Source organism: Lampris incognitus, chromosome 2 (genome assembly GCF_029633865.1).
Source record: "Lampris incognitus isolate fLamInc1 chromosome 2, fLamInc1.hap2, whole genome shotgun sequence".
Classification (NCBI taxonomy): Eukaryota; Metazoa; Chordata; class Actinopteri; order Lampriformes; family Lampridae; genus Lampris; species Lampris incognitus.
The window spans coordinates 23416739-23441956 of NC_079212.1; the positions used below are offsets into that span (position 1 = coordinate 23416739).

At 44.1% G+C, this 25218-nt stretch overlaps 2 protein-coding genes across 3 annotated transcripts in view; one reads left to right on the forward strand and one right to left on the reverse strand.

Moving 5' to 3' along the window:
• Nucleotides 1-252: 252 nt before the first annotated feature.
• lima1a (LIM domain and actin binding 1a) lies at nt 253-19325 on the forward strand. 2 transcript variants are annotated; one of them, XM_056274124.1, is made up of 11 exons: nt 253-504; nt 3024-3210; nt 4292-4337; nt 6721-7197; nt 13195-13261; nt 15173-15267; nt 15527-15592; nt 15845-15896; nt 16517-16581; nt 16812-16945; nt 17180-19325. In XM_056274124.1, exons 1-11 carry the CDS (start codon nt 300-302, stop codon nt 18336-18338), a joined length of 2553 nt encoding a protein of 850 aa, XP_056130099.1. In that variant the 5' UTR covers nt 253-299; the 3' UTR covers nt 18339-19325. The 2 variants fall into 2 exon arrangements, with proteins under 2 accessions (XP_056130099.1, XP_056130100.1); XM_056274125.1 differs by having other exon boundaries at nt 398-705.
• Nucleotides 19326-20768: 1443 nt separating this feature from the next.
• Nucleotides 20769-25218, reverse strand: part of spryd3 (SPRY domain containing 3) — a 79819-nt gene continuing 75369 nt past the window's right edge. The window contains exons 10-11 of the mRNA XM_056274112.1: nt 24766-24905; nt 20769-23207 (exon numbers count right to left, since the gene is read on the reverse strand). Of these exons, the coding sequence (XP_056130087.1) occupies nt 23073-23207; nt 24766-24905 (275 nt within the window). The 3' untranslated portion in view covers nt 20769-23072. The remainder of the gene's footprint in view (nt 23208-24765; nt 24906-25218) is intronic.

Here is a 25218-nt window from a genome sequence, read left to right on the forward strand (position 1 = left end):
AAAGGTTTAGCCAAAGCATTGTCATTTTAATGACGTTGGCCGATTCTGTGAAGACTCACGATGATGGAGGGGAAGAGCATGGGTGCAATGATTAAGGCCGAACAGTTTGGTTTTTTTTTACAAGGCACACAAAAAAGACGCTAGCCATCACCAGCTCAATTAGAAGGAAATGAAAACTTAAGATAGTATGTCATTTGGAGTTTGAGCCCTTTGTGGGCAGTATCTGCCCCCTCCCTTCGTTTTGTGAAGTCAGTAAGGATTATGAATGAATGAGTCACTTCCTTTAAACCCTTGACCTTATGAGAAAGCAAGGAGCCAGGAGTCTGCAGTTTGCTCAGTTCCAGGAATCGAGTGTGGGATTCCCCCTCCCCTCTCCTTGTCTGCCATGCTGCTCAACACCAGCCCATAGGCTATTCGCCTCCCATACCTTCAAATTGCCCCCTTCCGCAGAGACACACGGTGTTGTCGATTGGACGGGGACGGTTTTGTACCTGTCAGGTGTAGGTGAGTGCTGGATCTTCATTGGTTTAGATGAGATTAGAGGGAGCGGTAAGACTCCTCCCATTTCCCTATCTAGACAAAAGCAGACTGCTGCAAGCAGCAAATTGTTTGGGGGCACTGAAGAGTCAGGGAAGGAAATTAAAAACTGAACAACTGAAGAAACATTAAGTAGTGAAAGAATTGGGATACTACTGAACTTCACAGGTAGGCAAATGGAAAGTCTTTATTTAGATGTGTGTATGGGTTGTGTGTTAATTTTTTTAATGAAATTATGTATGAAGATGAACTGCTTTTAGCTTCTTTCTCATTTGTCATGTGATTTTTTTGAAGCTTGATATTCCATTTCACATTCTCAAGTGCCCAGGCAGGTACCTGCCATATTTAAACACAAAGCTAGGGTTGAACGGCTCAACGTGTTTCTTTTGTCATTTTGTAGTAAACTTTGAAAACCCCGCTTTTGCATAGTCAGCCAAGATCTTTGTATGCAGATTTGTTTTTTCTTTCTGTATTTCATGATATAACAAGTCTAAATGCACATGCAGATGGAACAATGTGCTGGCCTCCTCATTTTTTCCCCCCCTTTTGTATTGATCCTGCTTTGACACAATGGGAATCCAAAGCCCAGTGCTCCTTTTAGGCAGGTGGATAACTCTTGTTTGTACTGTGTGTATCGGGGGAACACCAAGGAGTCCCCAAAACCATTGGTCGTAGAACTAATGAGAGCTGGCCTAATTAGTAGACATCCTACAATAGCCCACCCGCTGAACGACTAGCAGATGAGCAGGGACCCCAGACACTCTGCTGGCATTGGCTCACTTGAGTTATTCATTTGGAGCGTGTATAACTCAATGACAGTTAGGCAGCCAGCGCCGCTGCGTGTGGCTGCTTGTCTGGGGCTCTGGGCCGTGGAGGCACTTATACTGGGGAAAGCAAAGGCAGGTAGAGACGTGTGAATGTGTGAATAAACAGCATTTATGACACTTTTTTGAGTGATGTAGTCACATCAGTTGTCTTGTCTGCCGGTAACAGCCCTTGGGCCTCTGCAGGAGCGGTGTCATAGAGGTATACTCAGAGGCGGAACAGATGGTGAACGGCTTACTCATACACAAGCACGAGCCTGTGCTTTGAATTGTAATGGATGGACGGATGGATTGTATTATACACAAAAATATATATATACGCTGAAAATAGGCTTATTATGTTGATTGCTTAGCTTAGTGTAGACCCGTGCGAATGTAAAAGGTTAGGGGTACTTAGTGATTCATAGGCTATGTTGGATGCTACATGGCTTTGTTGATACCTTCATGGTGCTGAGTGAAACGGGCAATAAGTGAAATAGGCAGTTTATTCACATTTTCACCAATTTTCAATGACTTCTTCATAACTTTAAGCTTAATTTCCATGACCCAAAGGAAGTGTTATTCTTTATGCGTTGCCACTGAAAAGGTGTTTGAACATTAATATATATATAGATATAGATATATATTTTGGGGAAAAATGCTATATGTGTCTATATATAATCAAGTGACAGTGAGTCAAGTAAATTTACTTGACTCACTGGATTATTTTGCTCCTTATTTGTTGAGCATTTTCCCTACCATTGAGTGTTTCTTTTAACAAAGTTATATATGCTGTGGAAGTCGGTCTAAATTTCAAATACTGAATACGAAGCTCTCTAGAACAAACGAGTAAAGGGGAAGGGGTTTTTACACAGGCAGCAGTCCATTCTCAGGTAGTAGTCTATTCTCAGGTAGTAGTCTATTCTCAGGTAGTAGTCTATTCTCAGGTAGTAGTCCATTCTCAGGTAGTAGTCCATTCTCAGGTAGTAGTCCATTCTCAGGCAGTAGTCCATTCCGATAACTATTTCCTACTCGACAGAATTAGTTACAAGGGAAGGACGCTTTGAGCGTGAAGCTCAGATCATCAGATGGACACTTGTGTGCGGTCGACACGATAGTTAATTAGCTGATACAATGTGCATGCACGCCCACGGTGGAAATGCTGAAGCCCCGCCGCAATGGTTACGCACGCTGTTCATCTATTTATTTATTTTTTTTATTGCTCAACCAATCTTTAACAGACTTGACACTATTTGTCAGATTTCCATGATTTTTACTGAAACGTTTCCACAATTATAATTAAAATATTTTGTCCAGGGTCCGGAAGACAGTATTTTCACATTTTTCCGACGTGCAAATTTAATTGGCTATTTTCCAAATGTACTGAGTTTTCCCAGGTTTTCACGACTGCATGAACCCCGAAAAGAAGTTTGTAACTATGCAGTTGTTTTTTGTTTTGTCATACGGTTTTGTTAGGATATCATAGTTAATATTCAAATGTCTTGTTTGTCCAAATCCCCCTCTTCCCAGAAGCACTTGGGGGGGAAAACCTCCCCGGCAGCAACAGGGCAACATCTAGCAAGACATTTCCTGTCCGTGCTTGTGGCTGTTTGTGAGTCTTTTCTGCCTTTCTGTGTTGTCGTTCGACGCAGTCCGTTTCTTGTTTGTGTTTCCTCCCCCCAGATCTGTTTTCTGCCACGCGGACGAACGGACAGACAGACAGACGTCACAGAAAGACAGCCGAGATGGCCTCCGCCGCTCCATTCAGCCGTAGGCAGTGGGCATCCCAGTCCCTCAGGGTCACCGCCCAGGAGTTGTCCATTGTGTCCTCCAGGGGTAAAAACAATGCCATCGCTGAGCGTTTCTCCAAGTAGGAATCGATTTCTTTCACCTTTTTTTTTGCTCCCTGTCTGTCTCTGACCAATCTGTTCGATCCTTTTAATAAAAATATGTTTTCGCATCATTTGCCGACCCATCCAGAACATTAACCAAGCCATGGTTGTCAGGTTGCGTTTTTCCGTTCTCCTCTTTTCCATAGAACCCAGTTCATTCACACACACAAAAGCCCAAACCAGTCAGTCCAGTATGGTAATATACAAATTCCATGTAAAAATACTTGCACTTTACCCATTAAAGTGGGAATTACTTTCATGTGGAAACACCACCACCCTTCAGGGGTTCTCTGTTACCAGCTAACCTAAAGTATCGTGTCGGAAATCTAAGGAACAGACCATTACATGCCAGCGCCTCCTCCATGCTTTTACTCCACTTGTCCACTAGGAGCCACTGTTTTTCCATCACTGTGGGTAGAGGCGAGTGTTTTCTTTGTGTGGTTTTTTTTCTTTTTTTTAAAGGAAAGTTGAAAGTCCAAGGTAGAGTAAATATGGTCAGAAATATAGACAAAGGCACTTGTAACTATGTGATTAAATTTTACCTAATAACTATGTGTAACTATGTGATTAAATTTTACCTTTTCCAAATTTTACCATTGTACATCACCTTGGATGAGTGTCAGCTAAGTGCCAAAATGTGAAGTGGGTGTAAACAGCCAAGTACTGTTCTCCACTGAAGTACAGGCACGCCAGTAAGTGATGGAGTGTCTCTTCTTGAGGCGTGATCCGATTACGACTTAGATTAGTTTGCCTTCAGTTTAGATGCAGAAGTGGACAAACGTTGAATCCCAAGGATCTCCTCATCCCAATTTTCCCCACCTCAGATTTCTCTGCCTCTTCAAAAAGCCAATATAAGCTGAAGCTTCTCCTATCTGGACTCATCCTTTCAAAACCAGCTTGTCTAGGAGGAAGGCAGCGATGTTTTTACGGTCCCACATGAGAGCGCTGTAGAGCAGGGCAAGACGAGATGCTGTTGTCTTACTGTGGCGCTGTTCCCCTAATGGTCACACTCTTTTATTTGAGGCCTACCATTCACTTCCTTTCTCTCCTTTCAATCAGGTACCAGATGGCCGCAGAGGAGGGAAATGCAGAAAGAAAGAAAACAGTATGTACCAAATACAATGAAAGAAATGCCCTTTTGTGACACAGAATCATGCTACTGCCAGTATCTCTCTCTTTCTCTCTCTCTCACACACACGTACAGTTGCAAGCAGGTTGCCCACATGTTGCATTTGAAGGCTAGTAAAGCTTTAATCCTTATTTAGTGGCTATAATCTGAAGGTAATACACTTCCCTTTTGAAGGTAGAGCAGCAGCTCCACCTGCATCAGTATTACCATGAAAGACCCATAATAGTAGCTGAGCCATAATTGGACACGTATTGATGATGAGGACCAACGACTCCTCTGTGTCACCCAGCCTACCTATGTGGTTAGTGTTGTTGGCACCTGTTTAGACACATGCAAGCTCAGGAGATGGCCGCTCTGTCCTTAGCGGGGGACGGAAAGCCTCTTTGCAATCTCAGGTAGGTGTCTTTGCCTTTACATTTAAGTCCTTTTATACGTAGACATTTACGGGATATCTCTTTTAAACATGGAAAACGCAGCCATCTCTTTTGGCACTAGGTGACCATTTTATTGCCTATTTTGTGATCCTGACCACATCATGGTGTTGGATTCAATATTTGATGTGCAACTGTTCTTTGACAAAGCAACGAAGTGGATTTGAATGTTACATACTCTACTTGGGGGCGTAAAGCTTCCTGCAGAAAGTCAATCCGTTAACCCATGAAAGGAATGTCAGCATAGGAAAAGCAGCAAAATTAGACATAGTTGGTTTAGAAGACTTCAAAGAGAGAGTCTAGCAGAGGTGGGGGCGCTGATCTCAAGCCCTTTTACCTCATTAAGTAATTTCAGAGATGGAATCGTAGTCAATAAGGCAGGTAATGAAGGAGATTTAATGATTCTTTGTCTATGTTCCTCTTCTTAAATGGGCTTAGCTACAAGTCAGTCAGGTTTCTTTGCAGTTTAGCCAGGGAGGATTTTTTCCAGATGCCTCTTTCTACCTTGTTCCCCCCCATTTCCTGGACTTTTTTCTCCTCTTTCCTTTCACTGACTTTCTGTTTCTGATTTTCTCTCCCTCCCTCTCTCTTTCCCTCTTCCCTCACTGTCCTCTGTGTTTCTCCACTGTGTAGGGGGTGGGCTCACTCCTTCATGCTGATCTGAGCTCTTCTCCTCACATCTGGGACAGCTTGTAGCATTTCCAGCCAGTCAGGAGACACACACACCCACACATACGCATGCACACATATACACACACACATACAAAGGACACCGCTCCACCGACTGGACTGCCAGGTTGTCAACCTCTCTCAGGTTTTTACATGATTCTTTTTGCAAGGAGTGTTTTGTTCAACTCTGTAACAAAGAGAGTCAGTTGAACTATGTGTAAGCTTTCTATTCTTTATTCAGCAAAGCCAGGCTAAAGGATGTGCACGCTGACTTGCTAATGGGTCTTTGTTTTGTTTTTGTAAAGTTGTTTTTAATTTCTGTTTTCTCCTGCTGTCTAACTAGTCTCCAGTCATCACTTTTCTGAGTGTCACTAGTTAACTTGTTCCAACGATTGCATGTTTGTGGAAAACGGTATGTTTAGTTTGTTAGTTTTAATCTGATTCGGCAGTTTTCTAGAGGATGAAATGGTATGATTTCAGCTATGATGAGAGTCACTCAGTAAATCCAAAAACTGTTTAACTGAGTAGCTAGCACTAGTCAGCCTATTTTCTCTATCAGAGTTAAAGAAAAAGGCTTGGTTATCATATTTTAGGTCTTGAGTGTGGCTATTTCTGCAGCCGGGTGTGTCGATGTGTGATAGCTCCACTCTATTCTTCCTTCTCAGTACTTTTAAGCAATGGTCTGTCTAAATGTTCCACTACTAAGCATTATGATGAGGCTAGACAGGCTATACTAGAGCACATTATGGGCAAGGCTACCTGTCTGACCAACAGCTCGTATCCATCTGTAGACAAAACGCCTGGGTTGACTTGCTAATACTGATTAGAGCTTGTTTAAACTTACCCGGGTACCAGATTTGTGGGGCTTTGCCAAATAGGGCAAGATGATGAGGTTAACATGCAGTTAAAATGTTCCCAAGAAGGTTAATTAAGCAGAATTTTTCTGTGATTTAAAACGTACCTTCTCTCAATGTGTGGGCCCCACCAATCTGCTGTTCTGAGGAGTTTAAAACAAATGCTATATTTGCAAATACAATTGACAGCAGGTCTGTCAGATAAGCACATGATCGCGACCTTGTGTTTTACCATCTCAACCTGTATTTGTTGAATTTATCCTGATGTAAATTGGGTTACTGGCACAGAGGTCTTCACATGATGGATACACGTGTATCTGAATGGGCCATGGTGAAACCAAACTTGGGTTCTTGGCAGAGGTTTCATTTTGTGTAAATAACAACTGAGTGCTTGTTTCTCTCCAGGTTACAGAGCCCTTGCCAGTGACATTACGTGGTGGGAATCTCAACATCCTGAAGAAACGCTGGGAGCAGCAGCAGCCTTTGGACACGCCCTGCAACCCCATCGTACCTTTGCCACGTGACGCCTACTCGGCAGCTTCGAAACCTAGACCTGCTTCACAGATCGAAACCCAGCCTGACACCTTGAAAACTCCCACCCACTCTCAGCAACCGGACTGGGATATCCAGGCCAGGGCCCACAGCCGGTCTGAGCCCGAGACGGAGATTCATACCCAGACCGGTGAATCTCTGTCCAGTCAGCCCTTGACAGCCAATCTGTCCTTCAGCTCAGAGGATCAGGCAGACATGGAGAGGATGTCCAAGAGAAACTCTGAGAAGCCAGAGGGAGCAGCAGCTGAAGTGCCCGCCTCTGAGAAGCCCAACATCCCCCTCAACAGCCTAAAGATGATGTTTGAGAAGGGAGAGATCCTGACCGACAAGGCAAGTCCGCCATCTATGATGGTGACTTACTTTCTCCCTTATTTTTGCATTTTTATTTCATTTAACTTCCTCATTTGGTGGACACTTTTATCCAAAGTGACATTATTTCCTGAAGCTTTGATGATTTTTTCCCCTTCTTGTCTGTTTGTATGTATGTTTGTGTGACTGCACAAGAGTGGAAACACTCCCAGTGACCAGAATCAAGTGTTCATGTCTACACTGCCATGAGAGTTGATCAGACGTGTTATTTTTTTAATTTTTTTTCCACGTTTGTCATTTCCATTGGCCTGTACCTCCCTAGCTGTTATCTATCAATGTTACCATTGTCCCTTTAGTTAGTGAGGCATGAGCCAACAGTTTGAAGACTCAAATGCTCTTTATTTCCGGTGGAATCAGTTTGAGTAAAGAATGTCTGCTTGTTCTTCCCAGAAGTCAGACCCCCTTGTACGGTCATGCTGCTCATCACATGGTGCTGCTTTGCTTCACTATGCACCACCCAAACACACTCAGCTGACTAGATATTTACACATCTTCCCGGGAAAGTAACTTTAGCTGGACCTCATGAACGGCTATTGTACATCTTGTGCTCCGAGGGCAGTAAAAATGAATGAGCTAGATCTCCAGTCATACGTTCCTTGAAGGCATGTTAAATGTAAAATGGTCATACTTCCGGTGGGCCATGAAAACAGGCATGCTGGATTTCCTCAAAACAGACCAGACAGACAAATTCATGCTTATCAACAAAACTCTCCCTGGTCTGCCCCCCCACTATATCTTTTTTTACTTGCTGCAAACATGAGCTACTGCTTACACTACCCATTCTGCCAACCATATTCTGTTGAAAATTCCCCAAACTATTGACACTTCTTGATCTATCATCATTCCAGTATGCTGCAGCTAGAGACGGGAATGAACTTCCGAAAAATACCAAAGTTGGACAATTTCATTCCCAAATCAGCTTGTAAGACGGCTATCTCAAGCATTTTCATGAATACCTGTAAATGCTTTTCTAACCAAGAACATCTATTGTCTTTTCCCCCCTCCCTTTCTCTGATCCTCTGCCTGCTACTGATTATTGTTATCTATGATGACTGCTTGTTTGCAAGTCTTTGTCAATCTTTTATGCATTTTGCATGCATAAAAGATTTTACACAGTGCTTTTGTCCTTCTACCGTAATTCCTTTTACCCTACCCCCTTTCGCAAAGAGTCTCTGCCTCTTATCAGGCTGCCATTATGAATAAGAAACTGTCCTTAATAACTTGCCTGGTTTTTAATAAAGATCAAATCAAATCAAACTATTCTGCCCAGATGGAACATGCATGTAGCAGAATAATAACAATGCTAGTATTAGAGCTCACATATTCTACTAAAGTCTGCTGAAGAAACTGAAGACTAAATCTATGTTGTAGCATGGCTTACTCTTCTTCAGTAACCAAATTAATTCAGTGTGCAAAAGTTTGAGAATCATTCAGACTAGATGTTGTGTGCAGAGCAGTTCCCATGACGTGAGCAGGCTCATATGAGATGCTTGGTGACCAGACACACCTCAGCTGCTCCCAATTTAAGTATGAATCTGAGCCACAGACACAAGAGCCACTCCTCTCCCTTTTTAGAAGCTGTTTACACATGATTGGGAATCTTTTGTCTAATGAAGTTAGCAGTTTTTTTTCTATCTAGGCCACCAGAACAGCAGGCATAAGCTTATTCACCACTGGCTAGGAAGCCAGTGATGTTGACTGACCCCCTTTTTGATGTTGAACCAGGGGACACTTCCAGGGATCAGAGACCATAGAATATGGCTAAGAAACGCAGTACAGACTGCGTTGTGCCACACCAAGAGAAATTGTTTAAAATACCGTGGAGCGTTAAATCAAGATGCCTGTACAGTAGATGCAGACATGTTCAAAGAGCTCCTCCAGTGGCCTCTGTCCTTTCACTGCTGACGTAAAGGGGCTGGAGGGCTCATGACTTCAGACAGCTGATCAACTCACTGGGCCTCTTCAGACGACTTTATCTCCCCCAGGGCATCACAGCTAGACCTACCCCCCCTGCCCTCCTCCCCTTCATCAATCATCCCCTCTGTCCTCTTTCCCCTCATCTAACTCTGTCTCCAGCCACCCCCCCCAACCCACTTTCTCCTTTTGCTCCTGACAATTTTCACAACCCACTTTCCCTTTCTGCCTCTCTCTCATTTTTCCTCTTTGAACCCACCATTTTTCTATGTGAACCATCCCTCTCCTCGCCTGTGTTTGTGTGTGTGTATGAGGGGACTCGTGCAGTCACGAGGCTGATACACTCTAAAATTAATTGACCTGGCCCCTCCTCTCTCCACCCGAACCCCCCCTACCCCTCTTTCCAGCACAGCCAGCCCCAACTGCTCCAACCCCCACACCCACCCCTCCCTCCCACGGTCATCCCCCTTCAGCAGCTGCTCCTCTTCCACCCTCCATAATTGGTCCGCCCCTGTACGCCTGCCTCTTTTATTCTGAGGCGAGGGAACTGTGACACAGTGTTAAAAAAAGAGCCCACCCTTTTCCAAATCCCTATCCTCCCCCTACACACACACACACGCACAGTACCGCGTCATCATCCTCATCCTGCCACACCCCCTTAAATTCAAGCCCCCTACCCCAAGAACACCTGCTCCCAATTGCCCAGCCACCTGCCCTTCCCTCCCTCCCACAGCAGCCATCCCTCCGCTCATGACTCCTTTTTCTCCTCCTCATCCTCCTCCTCCCCCAGACCACCCCTAAATGCCCTGCCCTATGCCTCCCCTTGTCTCTGACTACAGAGGGGGCACAGGAGCCAGATTGGAGTCTGCCCCTCTCTATGTTGGTGTGCGCTTCTCTGCCTTTCTGCTCTGGAGCTGATTTCCCATTGCAGGACACCTACCATACCATTGTAGGTAGGTCGGCATTAAGTTGGCTGATAGATTGGACTCTCAAAACTGACTGAAGAGATCTCTATAGTGACTTCTCCTCTCATCTGGATCATCTGCATCTGTCCAGCCATCCATTCATCTCTCTCTCTCTCTCTCTCTCTCTCTCTCTCTCTCTCTCTCTCTCTGTCTGTCTCTCTCTTTCTCTCGTGTGTGTGTGTGTGTCAACAGAGCTGGTCTTCTTCAACCGAAGGTAGCTATGGTGTTAAGTTGTCTCTGTTTAGCGTCCATATGGTGTTTTGTTGGTCTCCTTTGTTTGGCCTCTGAACAGAGCTACATTTGATGGGGGCGAGTTTTATTGCTACAGCGCTGAAACACTCTCCACATAAACAGTTCCTGTTTTCACTTCTCCATCGGATTAGAATGTTTTTCATCGAGCTTGAATGAAGTCTTTTGATGCCACAGCAGCACACTGACTTTTCACTGGCGTGAAAGTAGCCTTGATAAAGATGGCTTCTGAAGTGCCATATCGTGGGGTAGTTTGTACTTGTCAGTAGTTCCTTTCAGCTGTTTTAACTCATGCTGAATGGTGTTATTGTGTAGTTTGGCATGGTTATTCTGCAGGCTTTGCTCTAAAGGTCTGTTGAATTAGTCTATATGTAAATACAGGGGTCATAGCCTGCCTGCCGGCCTTTTTGTTTATCAAAAAATGTAATGTAAGAGAGTATTATTACTGAGGGGTGTGTTTGTGTGTGGGGGGGGCAGGGTGGGGTCAGTCCGTACGAGAGCTTTAATAGTATCAGGATTAGTGGCAGAGTCTTTGTCTAGTCCAATGATCAGGCCTCCTGAGACCCAGCCTGGCTTTCCACAGCCCGGCTGTCTGTTTACATCCTACTTCTGGTGCCACACAACACACAACACACACACACACACGCACACACCACCCCCTCACCTCCAGTCTTTGGACGATAATCCACGCTTGGGGATAGAGCCCTTATTATGATGATGGTTTTTAGAGACATTTTGTATCTGCTTATTTTGGTGATTTTTAATTTCTGTAATACCATTCATTAGTGATCAAATACCCTCTTTCCCTCCCGAATGTGCATGTTTCTATTTGTGCGAGTACACAAATATGTATGGGTTCATGGTGGTTCAGGACTTTGACATAGACCCAACTGCTGATAACTTCACCCGTATACTCCATCCATCTCACCCTGGTCACCTGTTTAACCCATAACCTGCAGCTCCTCAACTCTGGAGGTTGGTGAGGAAATGGAAAAGGTTTACTCACTTAATTGTGTGGTTTGTCCCCCCCCCCCCCCATGACAATAGATATTAGCAAATAGGAGAAAAGTGTCAAAAATTACAGTCCAACAAAAAAAGAAATTTTTGAAAGTAATACAAGTGGCAGTCTTCATCCCGTTGTGTTTTGGTGGCATTTAGCAAGAAGGAGATGCATAGGGAAGGCATGAAGGAGAATATCATTTCCAGTTAAACTCAACTACTGTAGTTAAAATGCAATACCAAAATAATTCCATTTACTTAAATGCAAATTACATGCATACAAACAGTTTGAGCTTCGGTATATGTATTTTTCATGTCTAAAATTGATTTACCTGAATTCAAAGTCCTAAATTGGTCTCAAACACAGTATTGTGTGTAATTTTAGAGATCAGCTTTGTGTGTGGAAGAATTAATTAGTTTTTCCTCAGTGTACTTTTCTTTTCTGTTGGAGCTACTGTTCTTTTAGTTATGTGTAAGTAACATGAGAAAAGGTCCCATAACTTTTTGAAGCCTGTAGAAATGATGTGCCTGCTTGACTAAACAGGCGATACCATGTGAGACACAACAGTCTAGTGACCGGGTGGAAAAGTCAAGGAGATGTGTGCATGGTGCTGGTAAACCCGCGGGCCAGCAGATGAATCTTACCCTCGACCGACTCACAGGACAAGGTGTACTGGAGATGAACCCATCAAACAAGTGTCAGAGTATTGATTGAGGTGACTGAGTTTAGTCTTTTGTAGGCTAAAGGCTGCAGCTTGAAGCCTTTGTCTTTGTGCAGGCCAGGTGCAGGACTGTGGGCCAAAGTCCTGAGTGTCAGGATCACTATGACCTATAGTTAAATCTGCATTAGAGTCTGGAGGAGTATGATGTGAGCTCTGACCTTGTTGAAGAGGTAGTTGACCCATTGGCAGAGCTGCCTGTGGGTGTGGTTTGACCGTGTTGCCAGAGTCCTATCAGCTCGTCTACCATCACCAAATGGATTTGGTTTTACCATGACCGTACACTCAAGTCTCCTGTTTGAGTTGAACTATATGAAAGAAATTCTTAAATTTGAGTCTTTAAGGTATAATTTAGAGAATTTTGCATAAAGGCCTGTTCCTCATTGAAAATTCCTTGTACTTTTTTTTTTTTTTTTTGCCTGTGAAGTCCCAGCTGCTGTCAGGACTGTAATCCATTTTGGGCCCTGACTCACTCACAGCTTATGAAATATTAAACAGTGGACAACATCTTAACAACTCTTTCAGCCATAAAAGTTTGCATGTCTGGTTTACACCACAAGAACCAAGAACTTACAAGTATGATTACTGAACTCTGTTTGTGTGTGTGTCTGTTTGTTCGTTCGTTCATTTACAGTGTGTGTGTGTGTGTGTGTGTGTGTGTGTACGCGTGCACACACACTGCATGCACTTGCCTTCTGGCTCGCTGCTTCAGACAGACGGGGTGTCTGTCTTGGGTGCCGTTTCTCTGAGCTCATAAGGGGATTAAAGTGGGCTTGACTGGACAAACACACCCCTTTTCTTTCTCTCTCCGATTCTCTCTTTGACTCCCTATCTCTCTCCCTTTTATTCCCTCTTCCGCTCCTTACATTCTCTTCTTTCTGTGGCCTTCCGGATGACCACCACTGCCTCTGGTCTGTTTGATCTATTGACTATAACATGTGAGCATCATATGTCTTGTGTGGCTGTACTTTTTTGATGTCTCCTTGCATGTTCTTGATCATGTGAGACACATTGAGACCGATAAATTCATATTTACTTGGGCTCTTTTGTCTGTATACGGTGTTTACTCAATGTGTTCGTTAGCTCTGACTGTCCTCTGTGTGTTTTCACAGACGTCCAAGGAGTCAACAAGGAGTGGAGGAAACAACGGTAGTACTGCCAACATGGACCAACTAGGAGGTGTGTACATGCACTCGCACACAAATATATTTTTAATACTGAGTCCTGTTTACAAACCCTGCATGATTTGGCAATACAATTTATTTTTTTTACATTAGCACATTGTTTAATATAAATATGTCTTGGAATTGGTATTTAGTGTTGTTTGGCAGTCTTTCAGTACTATACCATTGGATATATGTTGAAAATGGTATAAGACCATTAGCATATCAAAAGAACTGTTCACCAAAATATTGAAACCCAAAAAAGGAAAAAAAATGTAAAAAGAGAAAATTTGAATGTCGCTCACTTATCATCACAAATTTAAGGAACCTGAGTTCAAGTCGGCTGTGGTGATGCATAGGAGTTGAGTGCCCGTCTACCACTGCTGACTCAGAGCGTTTTGACCGTGTGTTCTGATTAAACCGTCATAAAAACAACGGTGTCCAAATGACAAATACTGCCCTGCCATCCTCTGGTTGGATTACATCCTTCCCCCCGCTCTGTGTGAGGGAAGTTGCATCCTCTGAAGTGACGACTTCAGCATCCCAAACTCCTGAGATCAGCGGACTGGTTCAGAAAGCACAGGAAGAGACGGACACCCCCCGCCCGACCTCCTGTTCTGTTACGCAGCCTGGCTGACTAGCTCGCACGGTTTGAACTGAGGCTGAACTGGGCTGGAATGACAAAAATAATAATAAACAAACACTAGGACACGGGGCGCCTCCATAGCCGAATGGTTACAGCACATGGCCATGTGGTCGCCAAGGTCGCTGGTTTGATTCCAGCATGCGACCTCTGTTGCATATCATACCCCCCCTCCTCCATTTCCTGTCTGCCTCTTCACTGTAACTGTGCAATAAAAATAGTCTAAAAAAGGGGCATCTGGGTTGCTTAGTGGTATATTCCATTGCCTACCAACACGGCGCTCACCTGTTTGAATCCCCGTGTTACCTCCGGCTTGGTTGAGTGCCCTACAGACACAATCGGCCGTGTCTGCGGATGGGAAGCCGGATGTGTGTATGTGTCCTGGTCGCTGCACTAGCGCCTCCTCTGGTCGATCGAGGCGCCTGTTTGGGGGGGCTGGGGGGAATAGTGTGATTCTCCAGCACTACATCCCCCTGGCGAAACTCCTCACTGTCGGGTGAAAAGAAGCGGCTGGTGACTCCTTATGTATCAGAGGAGGCATGTGGTAGTCTGCAGCCCTCCTCAGCTCGGCAGAGGGGGTGGAGCAGCGACCGGGACAGCTTGGAAGAGGGGGGTAATTGGCCAAGTACAAAACACTAGGTCACTTGTACACAAGCTTATGCCAGGGAAGCAGTGTCTATATGGGATTTCATTCCAACCCACACTGCACCAGCTGATTTCTTTGATTAGCACACCTTTAACCAGACACAGGAACGGGGATCACGGTTCGATCCCCATGTTACCTCCGGCTTGGTTGGGAGTCCCCACAGACACAATTGGCCATGTGTGCGGGTGGGAAGCCAGATGTGGGTATATGTCAGGTGAAAAGAAGCAGCTGGTGACTCCACATGTATCGGAAGAGGCATGTGGTAGTCTGCAGCCCTCCCTGGATCGGCAGAGGGGGTGGAGCAGCGACCGGGACGGCTCGGAAACATGGGATAATTGGCCAAGTACAATTGGGGTGAAAAGGTGGGGGGGATCTCTAACCAGACACAGGAGGGCAGTATTCAGTGAAATCACCTGGTGTAGTGTTGAGCTGGAGTGGAAACCAGCATACAAATGGCTTGACATGGCACTGGACTGTTATCGTTTTGACTTCACTAGCAAGAAAAACAAGTAAAAATGGCAAAAAGGTTAAAGCAATACTTGGGGAATCCTCCTCATCCTCTGGTGTCCTAGGTAATGGAACTGGTGATCTCAACAATATTTCCGTATATATGTGTGTGTGTGTGTGTGTTGTGTCAGATGGAGGTCTTTTAGAGTCCACTCCTCTGCGGGACAGGATGGCCCTCTATCAAGCTGCCATCTCCAAACAGGAGGTCCTTCCCACCTCAGTCAGCGTGAGTACTTGAGTAATCCCATACCTTTCTTAAACCCTCTCTGCACACCAAATCTGAATTTTTTTTCTATGCATTTTTTTTTAAATCAGTCATTGTGCACCACCTCCTGTTGACATACTAAGCTTTTAGCGTCAGTCATTGTTTTCAAATGTACCACGTTTTATATATAGCAGGAATCTCTTCTCATCTCATCCTCAATATCTCCCCCAGTACCCTCCAGCTTCCCATTGTAACCATTTGTCTGTCTTCTCTGTCTCAGAGTGAACAACTAGACAGTTACTGTGGGACTCAGAAGGAGAATGTTCCTCCCTGCACTTTGGACGTGGTGAGAAATCTGTTTAATCATGAATAACAATGTATTTAAGAAAACTTGGAATCTGTTATATATTTTCCATGCGTGATAGTTGAGTATGTGTAGGACTATATGTGCTTTGCACTGTACATAAACATAGTGTGATGTATGCATGTGAAGTGTCTTGTAAACCTATTTGGTCTGGGCATCAATAGTGTATGAATATGAAAAAGTCCATCCATTTTATGTTAGTAACGATACTTTCTCATCTTTCTCTCATTCTAGAGTCCAGACTCTGAGCCCAATTGCAGGAAAGATTCAACCTCAGACAGCAATGGTAATGCTTTACGCGCACATCTTACGGGGCGGCATGGCTCAGGAGGTAGATTGGGTCGTCTAGTAATTGGAAGTTCGCTGGTTCGATCCCGGCTCCTCCAGAGACCATGTCGTTGTGTCCTTGAGCAAGACACTGAACCCCTAACTCTGCTCTTGATGAGCAGGTTGATGCCTTTCAAGGCAGCCTCCATCATCAGTGTATGAATGTGTGAATATGAGGCATACATTGTAAAGCGCTTTGAGTGGCCAGTAGATGATAACAGCGCTATATAAATGCAGTCCATCTTACTGTAACACTCTTTTCATCAAATACATTGGAAGGATTTTACTTTTCTTTTCTTTTTTAATCAGCAGTTGGCTCACGATACACTGGTCACATATGACAAGGCTCAAGTTAGGTGCTTTGGTATGAATATATACGTCACACTTGGTCTTTTGTTGTAAATGTTTAAAAACCCCATATGTACTGCTAACTTTTTATATCAGTTTGTGCTCATGTGTTTTGTGTGCATATATCTAGAACAAAGGCGTTTTCATCAAACGTCAATGCACAATACCTCCCTCTAGCGTTGAGAGTGTGTTGCTGCCTGTTGTAACGCCAGTCTTGTTCCATCTCTGCAGCCTCCAGCTCAGTCACCCCAGTGCCCTCCAGTCAGAGAGATCCTTCTCAGCTGAAAACCACCAGGGTAAGTCCTCATGAATCTTCATTTGCTCAGTTCATTTAAGTCATTATTCAACCTCTCTCTATTTATACTGTCTAATCTCTCACACACACAAACACTCAGACCCTCCCATCAGTCTCTCTTGCTCACACATAGGCAAACACTTACATGCTAGCACACAGACAAATAGCAATATATTTACATGCATCTCATTTGTACACATAAATTCTGTGTGTGTGTGTGTGTGTGTTCAGAGCTTCCGCCTGCCAGTGAGGGAGACCTGTGTATCATGTCTGAAGACAGTTTATCCTCTGGAGAGGCTGGTGGCCAACCAACAGGTGTACCACACCACCTGTTTCCGGTGCTCACACTGCAACACCAAACTCAGGTGAGAAGGAGGAGGACACAAAGAGATGCTCTCTCATATAAATACACACAAACACACTCTGATACTGGGTAAAAGATACTAAATCAAGTGAAATGGGGACTGCAAGAATAAATGTGCTATCCAACTCTATAACTTACTGTTTTGATTTAACCTTATTAACACCGTCATTAAAGAGAAAAAAGGGTCATCTTCATGCTCTAACTACATCCCCTTTTGTCTCCCTGTCCCGGCTAGCTTGGGAAATTATGCCTCCTTGCACAACAGCATTTACTGTAAACCGCACTTCTGCCAGCTCTTCAAATCCAAGGGCAATTACGATGAGGGCTTTGGACACCGGCCTCACAAGGAGCTGTGGGAGACAAAAGATGAAGGCGGTGAATCCCCTCTGCAGCCAAAGCCAAAGATGGAAAACCCAACTGCTGTCTCAGACCTGTCGAGTCCCTGTGTGGAGGAGTCCCCCCTAGAAAAAGTGAATGTCCTGACGGCGACTATGGAGACTCTCAGCCAGGGATCATCCGAGAAGGCCGACCGACCTGCAGAGACCCGCAGGTTGAAGATCTCCTGGCCTCCGCAGACCGTGACGGATGACTCCAATGGTCTCACTGGAGCCAGCACTCCGGTAATCGCCACAGATGGGGGGTCGGTCAGTAAGCTTGTCCGTCCCAAGTGGCCGCCAGAGGAAGAGTCCCCCTCCTCATCTCCTGAGCAGAGCCCCGAGGCCAAGGAAGTGTCCTGTTTGCGCCGGACCTCCTCCCTCAGGGAGCGCTGTCTACCTTTCACATTGGCCAGCCAAACTGGCAGCAGTCCTGCTTCTGAGGCTAAACAACCGAGCCCTCCCCCACCTTCTGATTCGCAGTCTATGGATGACGGACAAGCCAGCCCTGAGTCTGTGAGCATGGAGCTCCAGCATGGTGGCCGAATGACGGGAAGTCGCACACCCACTGATGACGGCTGTGTGGACATACACACCAGCTCAGGAGAGGAAGAGGAGGCAGAGATGAAGAGGGTCGCATCAGATGATGCTTTTCTCACACAAGAGGGAGAACACGATGGCATTGAGGATGGAGAAAATGGGCAGGAAAGTGAGGATAGCGAGGCAGAAAAGATGGAGGAAGAGAACCTGGAAGGAGAGGATCGAGATTTGGCAGAGCAGCAGTTGCTGCCTTTGAAACGCCAGGAGACCCCCATGACACCTTCACCTATCTCATCTCCAGAGGGTGAGGCCAAAGTCAGCCATTCATCCCAGGATGTGGGATTCTATGACAGCGAGGAGGCCGAAGATAGGGAGGAGGAGGTGGTGGAGGAGGAGCAGCAGCAGCAGCAAGAGGTGCTGTCCGTGGAGGAATTGATCAAACGAAACCGATATTATGAGGAGGAAGAGGAGAACGTATGAAATAGCTTTGCTCTTTGCTGCTAACCAAGAGGAAGACCTTCTTAAATGGTTGACACCGTTTTCTTCTTAATTCAGTTTAAATTTCCTACCATGAGCAATTTCTGGTTTCTGTTCCATTCTCAACTTTGTATTTGTGCCTCTGAACAAATAACTTTTTGTTTCAACCTTTTAAAGAAATTCTTGTAAATCAACTTTTTTACTATAAGCCAGACATTGTGAGATTGGACACCATTCATTTTTAAACCTTTCTCTTGTTAATCTACCGCCCCGGGTTCCTCGTGCTAAAAGTACAACGAATTTTAAGATATAAATACCCAAATTTTATAAAAAATTGAGTCTATTTTATTTATGTGTTTACAACGACTATTTTCATGATTGCCTCATAGCTGTCGTGAGGCATTTTGGAAAAAGAAAAGATAGATGCTGATACTTGTGTTTACTATGTGGTTTTTTTTTCTACCGTCACCATGTTGTGAAACTGAAAGCTTTGGAGACATTGCACAGTGGCTCGGGCTCCTGTCTCAAAACAGCCTCTGTTTTTCACCTCGGGGTGGGTTTTCCACCTCATCTCGTGTCGTTAGCGAATGCGATTTGATGAGGATCCCTGGTAAGTTTAACAGGAAAGCAAACAAATGTTGAGGGGTGTTCTGTCTGCCTGACCACAGCTTTTTTATTAGGATTCGTTTTTGATGTGTCCCTTGTGAGAACTATTCCGGACTTCTGTTTTTTTCTACTTGTTCAACTGATGGGAGGAGAATACACACAAGCATGAATGCATTTCTACTCTGTAAAATTAGGACAACTTCTCACATCAACGTTATGTTCATCACCTTCAATTTTGTTTTCCACGTGTAAAACAGCCAGTGGGTGTGTATGCATCTGAATATTGCCATGTTGGTCTTTTTTTTTTTATCAAGGGATCAACCAGCCTGGCTTGTTACTGTTGATACGAATAAAGAACTGCCAGAATAAAATTTTTACTATCTATTTTTCCTCTTTGCTATGCTTGTGTCCACCAGTTTGTGTGTTGCCATAAACCAATGTGAGACAGTAGAGAAAGTCAGCCACTTGAAACCCGCTGACAATTCTTTTCAAAATGAGACCCATCACATAGGCTGCAATGTCATATTTGATTTTGTCAATATTGCAGCAAATACATCCCTTGAAATTCATATGAAAAAACAAAAAACGTTCTACTTTGTTTTGTCTGAAGATATTAGTTTTCTACATGGGTTGGGGGTGGGATCAGCTGACCACTAAACCCTGCAGGCAAGAGATTATTGTTGGCCTCATGGTGAGTACAGCAAGCTTTACTGATACGCATCCTTTGTTGTAAGGTTATCCATCGTGGAAAGATGTCGTGACATGGTCAAGGTGCCCCTTTATCGACACCACCTTCAAGATATACTTAAGGTCTTTACAATATTCTCCTATCCTTATCCTAACTTGAACCTATCAACAATTAATCCCCAACACCTAGTGTTGGCTGGTGCTCATCTCTTCACACATAGCTACCAACAAAATACCTAGCTATGAAACAAACGTTTAATTAAAACCTTGTCTAACTTATTTATGCACAATGACTTCAGCTGCTTGAAGGTGGAAGTAAATATTTTTACGGCCCCCAGTTATAAGCAGAGTGTGGAAGAAAGGTGAAGAGAGTGCAGGCAGGGTGAAGAGTGTCAGGAGTGATTTGCGACAGAAGGGTACCAGCAAGAGTTAAAGGGAAGGTTTACAAGATGGTTTGGAGACAGTGGCACTGACGAAAAGACAGGAGGCGGAGCTGGAGGTGGCAGAGTTGAAGATGCTAAGATTTTCACTGGAAGTGACGAAGAAGGACAGGATTGGGAATGAGTACATTAGAGGGTCCGCTAAGGTTGGACGGTTTGGGGACAAAGCAAGAGGGGCAAGATTGAGATGGCTTGGACATGTGTGGAAGAGAGATACTGGTTATATTGGGAGAAGGATACTGAAGCTGGAGCTGCCAGGGAAGAGGAAAAGAGAAAGGCCAAAGAGGAGGTTTATGGATGTGGTGAGGGAAGACATGCAGGTGGTTGGTGTGACAGAGGAAGATACAGAGAACAAGAAGGGATGGAAATGGATGATCCGCTGTGGCGACCCCTAATGGGAGCAGCTAAAAGTAGTAGTAGTAGTAGTAGTTATAAGGGATGTGCACATTGATCCAGCTGGTTGTTCTACTTATCTATTCTCTAAAACAGAAGTGAGTAGCCTCTTGTTTTTACATTTTGCATGTATCTACATCCAAATCGAAGCCGAAAAAGCCTTATTTAATGAGTGCCCATTTCAGGCCTCAAGACAGCAAAAAAAAAAAAAAAATTTTTTAATTAAAGGGTGTCAATGGAAATTTTCAACAGTGATGTCTTAAGAAATGTCCTTCTTTGAGTAATCTGTGCAAATGTCTCAAAGTCCTAAAGGAAAACAAAACATCTTTATTAGTTTCTTTTTTACATCTTACATTTGTACATGTCTTATAGACCGACGGAGGTCTACTGATTCAACCGTCTCTGCACCCACCAACAGTCCCAATCCTGAGATCTTTACCCATGTCTTTATTCTTCTTTTTTTTCTAAAAAGCTTAATAACTTGAATGAATATCCAATTGCCAGAATATCCAATATGCATGACAATGTTAGTAATCTCATGTAATAATACAACATAGTATTTCTATTGTATAAATATTGATAGCCTACATGCCATAATGTTTGTGAAACCTGATGTGAACACCTTTTATGACGGTTCAGAGGAATGTACACAGCATAGAGGGAAGAGTTCCCCGTGTTTGAGTAGACAAACATTAAAAAACAAACAGAAAAAAAACAGTATGTATGATGTCTGGAGTTTGAATAAGCATCCCTTACAGAAAAAAGGAACACAAAGAGAACAAACACGTATTTGGTTAGCCAACTGAGTCAACATATAAACAGTACAACACGGATGATAAAGTCCATATCCAAACCCAAAGAGCAGACTGTAAATCACAGCTGCAGCTAGAAACCCAAATCTTTTGGCGTGAACATCAGTTCCCCTTTATGACAAACTATTTCCTGAACATGAGGCCTTGCTCCTATGATTGCTAATATGCTGGTGCTGCTTAACAGACAGACCACACACATCATGAAAGTGCTCATGAGTACACAACCTAACATGTGATTTAAGTTTTTTTTTCTTTAAACATCAATCACATGTCAGAAACGAAATTGTCGTTTACCTTCACATTCAGCAGTTAATTCAACATCACATCCGTGGCATCACTGAGAGTATCCCTCTGATACGTTCACTGGAAAAACATTCAGCTATTTTAGAAGAGTTCATTTATTACTTATGCACCCCATATTCGCTTACCACCCTCACAATGGTGCAGTTATAACATGCTCACAATGTAAGAAAAAAACAAAACAAGAAAAGATGTGAAATGATCCTTAAAAAAATAAATGAGGGCAAACGTGCACAGTGCTCTGAGTAATTCTCTAAATCCTGTAGGTATCTGCTCCCCTGCAGTGAGAAAGATTTTAATGCCCCCCAAGGCTCTTTTACAAGTGACCATTCCATGTTCAGAGTTACACAATGCAAGGTAAAAAAAAAATCCCTCCTGTACAAGACACAGTTACACATAAATTATATATTACTAGATCTCTTTTGTATAAATACCTTATTTAGTTCAAGAATTTTCCATCGGATTAGGAAAACAAACTTTACGATCATTCATCCGTCCATCTTCCCTTCCCTCTTTTCCTCAGAGATTATTGATCACTGACATTGATCAATAGCAGCAGTTGGTGTCATCTTGGTTTTACTGATTATAACAAAGCTCAGGAATTGCTGAGAGAAATGGGAACAAGGGTGAACAGATTTCTGAGAATTTGCAATAGATCCACTTTTCATCCCCAGCCAGCTTCAAGGGGGGATTCCAGTTGATGCCTTTTTGTTCACACGAGGGCACCCTCTCCCAGAGAGAGAAGAGAGCGAGGGGCTGAAAAGAAGCAAGGAAGAGAGAGAGGGAGAGAGAGAGAGAGAGAGAGAGAGACTAGCGCCTGCAACATAAACTGCCAATGAGCTCTCTGACTCTGCACAACTGTTGGCCCTACTTTGCTGTGCTTGGGGCCATGACAAATAAAATAAGTGTGCCAGACCTCATGAGAGGGCTTTAAGGGCTCAATGTTTCAGAGACCCGCTGTATGTCTTACAGGGCGGGGGAAGTAGGGATGAGGAATGATAGTAGGAGAGATTGCATAGAATTATTCAACTTGGCATGTCTTGGAAGAGTAGTTTTTTTGTTTTTTTGCTGGATACAGTAGGCTATGCCTGTACCCATATGGTCCATGTGGAACCCTGCTCCACTATCCTGCAGTCTTTCTATGACCAGAAAGTCAAAATTTTGTATATCCCTTAATCCCAATTTAGTTCAGGGAGGAATTTAGACCAGGAAGAAGTTTAACTGGTGTTGCCATGATGATGGTAACATGTTCAAGTCTCACACATATGAGCTGGGGTCGTGCAGAGGACAACAACAGCAACAGGTATAAGAGCACTGCTAGGTGCAGAGTGACTTGTGGCCTGGAGAGGAAGAATTAGCACACTGGTGGGCTGAACTGAGTTTTCTCTGGAGAGTGAGGTTGTTAGCGACATGCTGGGCTACTGTGGGTCAGGTGCTAGACCGCAACTGGCTGGTTGGAAAACGACCACACAACGGTTTTCCAGTCCACTTCTCCATGCTCAACCACTGAGAGGATGCAAGTCCACCTTGACCTTCTCCCCGCTGCTCAGCATCCCCACAGTGGGGTAGAGGCCCCCGGGCGGAACCGCCACCTCCCTCCGGCCCATTAGCTTCCCATTCCTCGTGAAGAACACCTACGGGGCCACAAGGGGGCAACAGTGAGTCAAAATACACACAGAGGCCTTCCGCCAGAGGTGGTACACTGACGCAGGACTGACAATTAGTGGTGAAAGAACAAACCTTTAATCACCACCGATACTAAAAGAGACTTCACTCGCGAACATTCACTGGACCACTTACAAACAAGAATTATGTGCGGTTAAGAAATGTTGTTAAACAAATGGATGATAGTGTAATGTCTGTTCTCCAAGGGAAAAAAAGAATTGATGTTTACAGTACATGTCTCTACTAAATCATATTGTGTGATCAAACATCAAGCAACTGCTCTAGAAAGCAGCAAACTGTGCTGCGACAGAGCATCATAAAGCTTTTCAATGCTAATACCAAAGACTTGTTTCCAAATCAAAGAGCAAACACCTATGTATGACTACACGTGACATTACTACAGAGTGTATGTCTCTGATAAATCACACTGAGTCACTTATTAAAACATTTACAGTACCACCCACTGTAAAAAGAGAGGCTTAACAGCTATTCAGTTATAGGTCTCAGATGAAGGGTGAGTAAAATTGCAACAGCCCATATTAGTTTGAACACTGGCAACTGTGTGCTGTAGCATTCCATTGTACAGCCTTGTTGACATACACATATACAGCACATACACATAAACATGCATGCAACCATATCCCTCTAGCAGACACAGACACCTACACACATACACATGTGCAGCTGTGCCCGGAGAGACCTCTGTAATGTCAAGGAGCAAGGCTTTGTGGGTAATGTGTCCTGCTGAATAAATATTGACAAATCCCTGGATTACGACTTGGCCTATTCTATTCTCACCCACTTGGGTTTCAGCAGCACATACAATTGCACTCCCTCTGTGACCCTGGCCCTCGCTTGCACAACTGCGTAGGCAAGCCTGCCATGTGAGGGAGACCTGCGGCTGGGAATGAAGACTTTGTGCTTTAACAAACCGGCAACCGCAGCAATTAAAACAACAACAAAAACAAACTAACAAAAGCTGGAATGCTGGGGGAGGGGGGGGTAATTAGAGAATAAAATGACATACTGGAGGGACTCCACAGGCAGGGCAAGGTGCTTAGGTTTCCATTACAAAGGTCAAGAGGTACATGCCCCTCAAGGGACATGTTACAATACGAAATTACTCTGAAAGGATTGCAATGCAAACACTGTGATGCAAGTCGCTGAGCTTGTAGCTCTGTATTATCCCTTGCAAGTATTTTGAATTGATTGCGACAATTCCACTCTGCCCTTCACTTCAAGTTCATTCTCATCTCAATCCTGATGATGACAGGAAAACACTGGACTGTTATACAGTGGGGGCATTGCCACCAACTCTTTGGTTTGGATATGCACATTTTTGGCCCGAGGGAAATAAAATGGAAATACTGAGCCAGCTTCTTTATATGAGTAAAACACTGAGAACTGCTATGCTTCCCTCTCAAAAGTATATCTTGTTATGAATCATTAAAGGGTATCTGTACACTTCTATACAGGTTATGCGTCGATATCAATGCTGAATAGCATTGTTTTCTGAGTGTTCCTCACCGTGACCTTCCTGCCCTGCCGTCCGTGTTCCAGCTCATTGCTTCCTTCCTCTTCCTCCTCCTCATCGTTCAGGTACAAGACATTCTGAATGCCTCCTTGCCTCGGACAGACCTCCAACTGCTCCCAGTCGTCCATGTCAGCTGAGGGCAACACAAAGCAGAGTTGGAGGTTGATGCCCATGAAAGCAGATCAGGGATGTCACCATACATACCACAGTTTTACCCTCTGATAAAAGAGCAGACCAGGTAACAAATGCCAGGACACAATAGCAAAACCAAACCATTACTAAGAAAAAAAGACTTGTTGAAAGACACTCAGTGTTTGGAGTAATGCAGGAACAGAATCAGGACAATCACAAAAACTCACAGGTTTTTCTACATGCTTGGTTTGCCAATATAGACCACAAGGTGTGGCATGACGGGACTCATATGTTCTCCTATGTGCTACCAGCAC

What these genes read in the sequence shown, in the direction of transcription:
- lima1a (XM_056274124.1), top strand. Translation starts at nt 300, where the DNA reads ATGAGAAAGCAAGGAGCCAGGAGTCTGCAGTTTGCTCAGTTCCAGGAA. An exon ending in TTTGTACCTGTCAGGTGTAG is followed by an intron (nt 505 to 3,023) that starts GTGAGTGCTGGA and finishes TCCTCCCCCCAG; the next exon opens with ATCTGTTTTCTGCCACGCGG. An exon ending in CTCAGCTGAAAACCACCAGG is followed by an intron (nt 16,582 to 16,811) that starts GTAAGTCCTCAT and finishes GTGTGTGTTCAG; the next exon opens with AGCTTCCGCCTGCCAGTGAG.